Source organism: Halyomorpha halys, unplaced genomic scaffold (assembly GCF_000696795.3).
Source record: "Halyomorpha halys isolate HHAL.00 unplaced genomic scaffold, Hhal_1.1 Scaffold1236.1, whole genome shotgun sequence".
Taxonomy (NCBI): domain Eukaryota; kingdom Metazoa; phylum Arthropoda; class Insecta; order Hemiptera; family Pentatomidae; genus Halyomorpha; species Halyomorpha halys.
The window spans coordinates 68,756-79,327 of record NW_027105297.1 but is presented as its reverse complement, the minus strand read 5'-3'; the positions used below and the strand labels follow the sequence as shown (position 1 = coordinate 79,327).

The 10,572-nt window shown below is 30.7% G+C and overlaps 1 protein-coding gene across 2 annotated transcripts in view; it reads right to left on the bottom strand.

The window, feature by feature from the left end:
• Positions 1-10,286, bottom strand: part of sau (Golgi phosphoprotein 3 homolog sauron) — a 19,239-nt gene extending 8,953 nt beyond the window's left edge. For both annotated transcript variants that reach the window (XM_014433632.2, XM_014433634.2), the window contains exon 1: positions 9,953-10,286. In XM_014433632.2, coding sequence (XP_014289118.1) covers positions 9,953-10,138 — 186 coding nt within the window. In that variant the 5' untranslated portion in view covers positions 10,139-10,286. The remainder of the gene's footprint in view (positions 1-9,952) is intronic.
• Between the last annotated feature and the right edge of the window lie 286 nt (positions 10,287-10,572).

Here is a 10,572-nt window from a genome sequence, read left to right as displayed (position 1 = left end):
AGAGATTGATCTGAAAATGCCCAGAGAAAACAAAATAAGATATTAAAGGTATTGGGATTAATATTAAAAGAAAATTTGACTATAATTAAAATATTTAATACAAGAAAAAAATTTATAGCTATATACTTTTCAAAAAAAGGCCCCTAAAGATGGACAGACCATTCAAAACATCGGCATGGACTGACCAAACGGACAATGTACTAATATATAAATGATAAAATAAAGAAATTGAAGTAAAAAGGTGAATTAATTTCTAGAAACGAAAAAAGTAGAAAATATTTCAACTGATTACTACAGATGGTAAATATTACCTTATCATTAATATAAGTTAATATTTTGAAATCACCACAATAAAACCAAGTATATGATTGTTGAACAACACCCAAGACATCCTGGCTAAAAGGTGGGATTTGGATATTGTCTCTTCGAGTGGGTTTCTGAATTCCCGTACCTTGGCTGAATTCCCGCACAGTTCAAATGCGATTATGCCATTGAAGCAAATATCAAAAGAATGATATCAGTCGCGAACAGATGTTACTTTGAATTGAGGCAACATCTATCAAGCAGGTTAGTGACCAGAAAAACAAACATTTCTCAGTACAAAACTCTGATTCGCCCAGTTCTTATATATAGAACTGAGACATACACAATGTCAAAATAAACGTATTAGTAGTACATTTGAGCGAAAAATCCCCCGAAAGATATTTGGACTGGAGTTAATTGGAGGAGAGTTGAGACAAATAACAAATCTTATCGAGTCTGACATTTTTACAAACTACAAAACTTTATCGAGCCTGACATTTTTAATCTTGTCAAACGATATCGTTTGAAATGTGCTGAACATGTGGCCAGGATGGGGGAAACTCTCATAAGATTACTGACAGAGATAGTCCATGGCCAGAGGAGAATTGGCTGTCCCCGATTTCGATGGATTGACTGTGTGGCTGCGGATGCATAGGGTTTGGGAGTCCACAACTGGATGGCAGCAGTGCAGGACAAGAACTTCTGGAGGTTGTTGGCTGAGGTGGCCTGGAGGCGTCGTGTTGTAGTGTCAAACTAGTAATAATATTTTGGAATCATATTCATATGCATGATACATTAATTATAAACAAATTTGTAAATTATTACTGACTGATAGTGAATGTAAAACTGGGTCCATACGAGGTGAGCAGAACTGCAAACCAGAACAATAATTGGAGCACAAAACTGCTCAGAGCTGTACAGAAACAGAAGATTGGGAAATTTACCTCAAAATAAAGGATGCTCTCTGTGAATTACCTCCTCAATTTTATTATGGACCCAGTTCATGTTTTTCCAGTAACAGATTTTTATAGGAGTGAAAAACAATATTGACAACGATAAGCCAATGCAACAATGTGCTGCTCACCTTTATTTTATTTTGTGCAGTTCTGCACACCCAGTGCAAACAAAGCTAAACAATCAAAATTATAGAATAATGAACTATTAAAATAATAATTGAATACAGACTGTGATGAAACAGATACTAAATTAAAACATAATACTATAACTGAAATAACAAAAGTGAAAAAAATATTTCTAGATAAAGAAAAAAAGATAGAAATATGAACCAACAAAAATGCAAAGATTGTTAAAATGAGTCAATCAATCTGATCAAAAGTGTTCCTCTATAACTACCATGATTATTGATCACAGAAACCAGTTGTAAAGTGAGCATTCTAAACTGTAAAATCACTAGGTCAATTCAAAATCATTAGGTCAGATCCTTCATGATAAGGCTTTGAAGTTTAACAAAGTTTTTTATAAAAAAAAAAAAAGAGAAAAAAAAGGAATTAAATTCACAAAAGTAAATAAAAAATACTCTAAACTGTGAGGATAACTAATTTTTATTTTTTTTCTCAAGTCCTCCATCGAGAACCAATACAGCCCCAGAGTGAGAATGTCAAGATTCATTTCTCTGGGCCACCAAGAAATAACTAATGTCTGACCCAGGTGGAAACCAGACCCACATCCTTCTGAACACCAAGCACACTAGTACCCCTGCACCAACCCTTTCAGGTATCATGTCCTGGAACTAAATTTACTATTCCAATTAGTTAAGAGTTCAGACTGCCTAAACTGTGATTATATTGATTGATAAAGAAAATGCTATGGAGCAGTAGAGATAAGTTGTGAGCAGAGACAACCCAGATTGTACCAACAGCCTCAGAATGGTGCTGTTTGGTTCATGATTTATGATTGGCTAGTTCTCTATCCAACTGTCATCATTCTACAGCCACAAAATAACTTAGGCTTCACCATCATTTATCAGCCAACCCTTATAAGCAAGGCTATGAATAACTGCAAAGATTTCTGAATTTTAACAATATGTCTACTAGTTCAGGAAACGAAGCACTTTTAAAGAACAAAAGGTCAAGTAGTTCTGATTTTTTGATATGTTGTAAGAGTTAGGATTGAAATTAAAAATACAAATCCTCAGGAAGGTTAAATAAACTTGATTCAATCTGCAATAAACTTTGCAAAAAACCACCAGGATTCCTCTAATACGATACTGAGTTAGAGTGATGTTTCTCAAACTAACAATGCAAGCACTTCTCTCATTATCAACTAATACTATTATCCTTCTTATATCCTCTAAATTAAACCTTACATATTACATTCTTCAGGAAGATCATGCTTCCAACTATTATGCAGTGCTTCGTTTATTTTCATTTATGAATCTTGTGTTTTAATCCATCTACTTTAACACTTAAATTGATAAATCTCATTCACCCTTGATTCCATGAACCAATATCTGATAAATGTACAATTTTATCAAATAATTGTTATAGAGATTATTTACTTGAAAATAGATAAATCACATTATATTGGTTACATTTTAAGATGATTCTTTATCATTATTATTGATTACTATGTATACATTTAATATAATTCTGAGTGAACTTCTTGGTCTATTATAACAATGTCTTTTAAATTATTCTTAAGGGATGTTAGTTTCAAGAAAAAAATAGATCGAATTATTTCACTGAACCACAAAAATAAATTAATAAAAACTAATAATACAGTTGTTGTTTCAAAAAAACTTAAGTTTTAATCTGGGGCTGGACACACTATTCCTTGAGACAGCTCATGGAAATTTCTCTTAACACATCAGTTTTTTGGGGGGATTTTCTTTAAATTCAAGTTATATTAATGCTTTAATTTATGTAGTATACAAAACCACAAGAACAAATAGAAATCCATCAAACAAGAAAGCCAAGAAATAGTTCAAGATAGTATAATTTAAAAGTTCAAATTTTATATGCTGAACATGAACAAACAAATGAGTGTTTTACAAATGTCCAAAATTTACTGTTCAAAAAAGTTTTACTTCTTACAAATAAATAAATAATAAAATATTATTCAGATTAGGTTTTCTGCTTATATTAGGTATTATTGTGAAATCTTCCTATCAATATCTTTATTTCAAACATATTTTTTCATCAATGTTTTGGAGTTCTTTGCTCATCTTCAGGATGAGGATCAACGTTCTTGTTAGTCGTTACATTGTAATGATGATCAATATCTAGTATCGAGAAAATTTTCATCATCTCATGCTGTCCCATTCAAAATGAATTAGTTGCTTAAGAACCCTTTGCGGATCATGAGTATGCCTCCAATAGAGACAACAGAAGTAGATAAACAGTGATGCTTAACCAGCAGACAAAACTTTAATAATTCATGTACATATGGATTGTCTTCTTATAAAGGAGTTATATTATTTTGAAAAATACTTAAATTTCTAATTAGTGTATTAGACATCCAAACAATGCATGATTTCTTCTAAAAGATCTGATCCTTCAGTTAAGGGCTGTTACTAAAAGTCAGATCAGGGCAGCCTCATGTAGATAGATGTGATGTAATTAGATTTGACCAAAATTGCATTTCTAAATTTTGGGGCTCACTCAAATGAAAGACATTAGCCAGACGAACTAGTCATGAATGAATTGGAAAGGGTTTGACATCCCAGGTGTGAGCACACCATTAATGAGAGAGTTAAGTGAGTTGTCTTAACAAAGATTCACAAAAATAAAACTAGGCCAGTTTTGAGGGCAATGAAGTCAGGAAAAGAAGATGCCAAGGCGAAAATTAATCACCATGCTATTGCTATATTTCTTGATAATATGCAATATATACTAATGCTGAAACTTCCTATTCAAGAACCTTTTTACTGAAGGCAGCTGACCGTAAATGTCTTAAAAAATCTTGGATAAATTTATGTAAAATGTAATAATTATGTAAAAAATATAAAATACTTAAATGAAGCATGTTCATTTTTAACACATTTCATTACTAAACCACAGCATTACACTGAACTCCACTTTTATTCTAAAAACTGTTTTGGTCAAAATAAGAACAATACTCTTCAACATCAGCTACTCGCTTTGATACACAAAAAATCATGAATATCATTCACTTATTCCTTATAAAAAAATATAATCATTTTCCTTCAAATTATAAAATGAAAACTAAGGAAAATTGACAGGATTGTAACCCTTCATAAGATCTCTGACATCATTATAAACAGTAGCAATATTTGTAAGTTAACAGTGATTGAGATTACATTACTATGGATTAAAGATACATAGAAGATAAACAATCAAAAAGTTCCGACCACTACCTTCTATAACATGAGGGAAGAGGGCGGAAAGATGATTTCAGCTCTGCAGAATGTTGAATAGGACAAACCAACGCCATATGGTATCTTTAGCTAAGCGGTATTCACACCCTTAATGTTTTTCAGATTATTCAAATGTAACTTATATATTAACTATGTAAGGCCCACTAGGCCAAACTGGTATTAAATAAAAATAAGATTTTCCCAATTCATGCTTAAGGTTAAAATTGTTGAAAGATTGTTTTTACCCCCGGAGAGCGAGGGCCCTATATCACTTTCGAAATAGTAGCTTAAAACGGGAAGGAGAGACTTTGAGATAGTTTAATCGAGCAATATTTAAAAAGCCCCTGAAATCGAAAAACGGCTTCAAACCCGCCCTCCATGGTAGCCTTACTTATCTGTCTTTTAGAACGGACAATTTCAGCGAGTAGGTTGGTTGATGAACGACATGTCACAATCTCACAAGAACAGGATTGTAACGCTAAAAAAAAGGCCATCCTTCCCCGCCCGACCCGCCCCGCTAAACCCCCGGAGAGCGCGGGCCCTATATCACTTTCGAAATAGTAGCTTAAAACGGGAAGGAGAGACTTTAAAGATAGTTTAATCGAGTAAAATATTTAAAAAGCCCCTGAAATCGAAAAACGGCAACAAAAATTGTTTATTTCTTAAAGTTTACAACAATGTATATATATATTTATTTTCTTTCTAAGAAAAAAGTTTTTGACATAGTTCAATATAGATCAACAAGGAAATAGTACATTTACACTTCTAAAACATATAACATTAGTGATCAATGATTTAGGGATGTTTTACAAGTTTCAGAACTTTTGAACTAAGCAGTCCTAATGTCTACTTTGAGAGGTGAATGCTCTGGAACAAAATATGGAAGGAGTCTGACCCTTACCAACTTTTAATTAAAGGACATTGAATCTTGGGAGCTGTACATGGCATTATTAAGGATAAGATGTTCATCTAACAATTTGACAATAAAATGTTACCATCTGCAGATTTACACCATTGTTGGGTGTTTACTACATAATTAAATTGGAAAATGTAGAAGACGTTTGGATGTGAAAAATATGAAAACCATAGGTGATCATAAGCAAAACATTTATGTCCTATTCCTAGCACCAATGGCTAAGCAATCACCTCTTAAAGCCATCAATGAGATGAACAAAAAAAAATGAAGAAAATCCTTCAACCAAGGATTGATGTCATATATTCCTGACATGACAGAAATGACCAAGGCTGAACTGAAAGTTTTTTTTTCGTAACTTGCCAATTGGGTTGGACAATAACATATCAAGCAGATATGATGGAGGAAGAAGGTGATATTCAGATGCAATTCCTCCTACCTAAAGCGAAATGTAGTTAAATTTCTTTAATTTTTATTTATTACCAGATCAGCCTGATGGGCCTTACGTGATTGTTATAACAGCTTATAAGTTTTTTAATAGTTGATAATAGGGAGCGGGGAGGGAGTCTCATAAGTCTCACATAAAAGACATCCTTAAATATTTCCCATGTTATAATTATTAAACAGTTCTAAATCATAAAAAACAAAACAAAACAATATTTATGTAATTAAAGAATGAAAGATAAAGAAAATAATAAACGATATTTAAAGAATTAATAAAGATAAATAATTGACTTATACTGAAAAAATAGTTTGAGAAAAAGAAATGGGAGAAAAAAATAATAATAATAGTAATAAAAATAAATAAATACAGAGTTTATAGTAGGATGACTTAGCTTTTATCAATCTAGGCATCAGTTTTCATGATGAAGTTGGATTGCTTAAGTTATATGCCACTGCACCCCTAACTGCTGGTAACTGGGAATGGAATTTTGGGAACAGTTTTTTGAAGAAATCATCAATTGATTCCGATTGTAATTCTCGATGTAATCGACTGGATTTTTTATTGAAGATAGGATACAACATTGCTAACCAAACATAGGTTTGGGTTAATTTAATATTGATAAGGTGATTTCAGGTAAGGCAACAATTTTACTACTTCACTGAAAATTCCATTGCAATTATTTAACTTTGAGAAACAGTTAAGGTGGGTCCAATAAGCATCTAAGAATAAAAACTTTCGAAGTACATTTTTCAATGTTGAGAGTAATCATACATTTAGTATTGTTCAACTACTGTATATTTCTGGCTATTATAATGTCATTGTGTTAAAAAAAACAACTGCTGTATCGTCAGCAAACATAGCAATGTAGATATGTGTGGAATGTATAATATCGTGAAGATTAAAGTTAAAAAGAATGGGGTAAAGAATAGAACCTTGTGGAGTACCAGTATGGATTTGTCTGATGGCAGGATTTGTGATATTTATTCTAACAGTAAATTTTCCACCATTGAGGAATGAGCACAGATTATCATACAAGTATTTTGGAGTCTCTATTTTCTTTAATTGCTTCTTGGAAGTCCAAGAACTAGACTAACATGTGTTACTTCATCTCAAATCCATTTACTATAAATTCCGATAATCTTGCCCGTTAGTGTAAGGTAGAATGACTATACTGGAAACTAAATTAAAAATCCCGGAATAATGCTATTACATTAAAATAAGGAAACAAGGTGTTTTTTCATAACTGATTTCAGTAATTTACAACAATGTGAAATAAACTTATGGACCTATAGCTGCTGACTTGTTTAGCATTTTTAATGGGCTTGTTACTATGAGTTTGATTTTCTTCAACTTATCAGAAAATATCCAGTAATTAGACAAATATTAAAAATAAAAATGACAGCTTTCCTGGGTAATTTTTTTTATAAATATAACTGGAGTAAAATTATGACCAGCACTCTTTACTATAAGCCTCCTAATCCATTCTATAATTTCTTCTGGAAGCTGTATTGTTTTACTGGGGCAGTTTCAAATACACAATGATAATGTAATTTGCTATCAAGATCTTTCGCATTCTGTTTTGGAGAACATTTTCTTAAAATAATCAGCAAAGTCTTCAGATTTTCCGGCATCACTAGTGATGAAGTCACTATTCTCTACTAGACTTCCTTATATTTATCAAATAGACACTATGTAGCCTTCCATAGAGATTGCTCCTTTGGGTCTGAATGTTTTACATATCTTTGATATTAAGAATATACACATTCATCAAGTTCCTTTTAAATTACGTATTTGATGTGGTTCTATTTCTTTTGTAAACAGACAGTTACATTTCAACTGATCTAATTTATATCCTTATATTTAAATGCAAATTGAAATTTTTCTTGCCCCTTTCTTATTGGTTGCCACACTATTCACAAGTGCAAAGCTATTATGCTAGGAGGAAGGTAAAACATTAAGTAACTGATGTTTTGCCTGTCTTCCACATCCGAACATAAACATTTCCAATTTAATTTTTTAACCAAAGTTTTCATCGTCAATTATGTTTGGTAAAGTAGAAAAAGTGTAATTATTTTAGTTTACAAATATAATTCATTGTAAAAAAATTTTGTTTTTTGCTTTTAATTTTTTTTTAATAGCCCAAAGTTGGGTCTAGAGGAGAACTACCCTTTAATACTCCCTGATTTAGGTATGTAAAAACAAAAAAAAAATCAATTTTTCATAATTTAATTATGTATGAAGTTTGAGGAAAAGTTGTTTAAATAAAAAAAAGGAAGTAAAAGTTAGATTGAAAAACCAAAACCCCACCATTCATCAGCCTAAAGAGAAATTTAATGTTAAACTAATTACAGTAATTGGTATTATTTTAAGCTCTCGAATCAAGGATCTCATCTAGCTAGCTGTTTGTGCCTTATCTATCAACTATCTCAGGATTCTTAAAATATAACGATAGCATAACCTTGCAAACAGTAGCAGCTAAATGTAAACTTGATGTAATTCAACCATTCATTATTGATAAAAATTGATTCAAAATGGTCCAGATTTAAAAAACAAATTGAGTTGCAAGAAACCCTAAATTTTAGTACATGAAATTAATAGTATATTTTAGAACAATAATCATTATAAATTAAATTAAAGTATTAAAAATAGTTTATCATAGAAATATTTTTGAACAACCATCTCCATCATTAGTCGGAAAATCGTTTTGTTCAGAAGTTTCAAAATTATCCATCTGAACCCATCAGATTCATCTACTGTTTTCATTTGTTAATGAAATGAGTAAGGTTAAAATATATCATTTAACGTGTAAGTTATGACGAGGTCATTTACGAATTATGGAAATGTTTGTTGTTGTACTAATAATCTAGCAAACATTACAAACTAATTTAAATATTCTAGTAGTTCACAAAGGTGTAATAACAGAGCTATGAAACAAGATTTTTATAGATGGCAGGAACACAAAGTGTTAAAATGTTAAACTAATATCGTTTAGAAACTATAAAATTGACCATAACCAATTTTCTAAAGCCTTTCACTTAAACAGATTTAAAAATAGGAAAAAATAGTAACTGATATAGCCAATGAAAATGCAATTGTCAAGTGAAACTAGCACAATTAGTAAGTAAGTGAAAACAAACAATAACAGATACTAGAGCCATAATATAAAAATATTAGTAGTATGTATTAAATGAAAAATCAGAAACAAACCTTACCGTTAAATGAAAAAAAATTCATTAATATACCACATTACACGTAAAATACCAAAGAAACGAAATATTGATTGTTATGCCATTGCATTCATGAGACCAATGTCATAAAACAAAGGTATCTAACAATAACAAACAATATTTTTGAACATTTAATTCCAAATATTTTATTTATCAAAGGCTGAATTTACATGCACAAATAAAAAATTAAACTTCGCTCATAAATATATAAGTAGGCACAAAAGTTATCAGCGTATCATTACAGGATTAAAATAAATATTAGTTAACTTATCCTTACCTCTGTATCTAAATAAGTTGTCTTTAAATGCATATTCAACAAACATATAAGCATTTAGGACCAGGCTAAAATATTAGCTCAATCTGGTAATAATAATGCAATCTCTGAACATTGATGAAAAAACATACCGACATTAAATAGAAACACCCACTTAGGACAAAGTCAAAACTTCAATAAGTAAATAGTATTAATATAAACCATTAATTAAGTACTAAATATCTAACATACAAACTCTGTTAATACCAATAAATTTAGATCTTGAAAGCTGTAGATTTTATTCCCTAATAATGTTGAGCATAATAGGCAAATTTATGGAAAAACAAACTACTATTCAAAAAAAATAGTATGAAAAAACCTCGAAAACTATTAAATAATCTACTTGAGATATTCCTGTATAATGCTCAATATGTTCTGGTAACTTGTTGACACTAAACATTAATTATAAACTAACCTCTTTATCTTTCAATCCTAACAATAAAACTTCTTCCATCAATGTTAATCTTGTTTCTTTTGAATCCCCATCATCATTTTCTTCATCTCTGTCACTAGATTTATCTTCAACATTGTGAAAATCTTTAGTACCACCGCTATCACGAATTACATTTCTCCTTTGGACTAATCCTTCACTTCGATTCATTATAAAATGTAATAAAACGAAACAATAGTCTAAAGTATATTAACTCCGAAATTTAATAATGCCGTATAAGACAGAATCTGCACAGGATCATATTCTGAAGTTTAGTCCAAATGTTTAACAAACACAACCTAAGGACGTCAACTCGCAATGCTGACTGCAATTGTGTTAAAGTTATCTCACAACATCGATTTTCAAATATCAAGGATTATAGTATCGAATACGGGTAAAACATGTATGTATATATAAACTATTATAAATTTCAATAGTATAATATATTTTATTTTCATTACCTTAAAAAAGGAAAATTATTAAACTATGAATAAACAATATTCTGAAATTCAAAGTGCACACCCCTTTCTAATATATATCTATGTATTTTATTATTAACCAAAGTGATTATTAACCCGAATTTCAAAAAAAGAAGGTAAAATCGT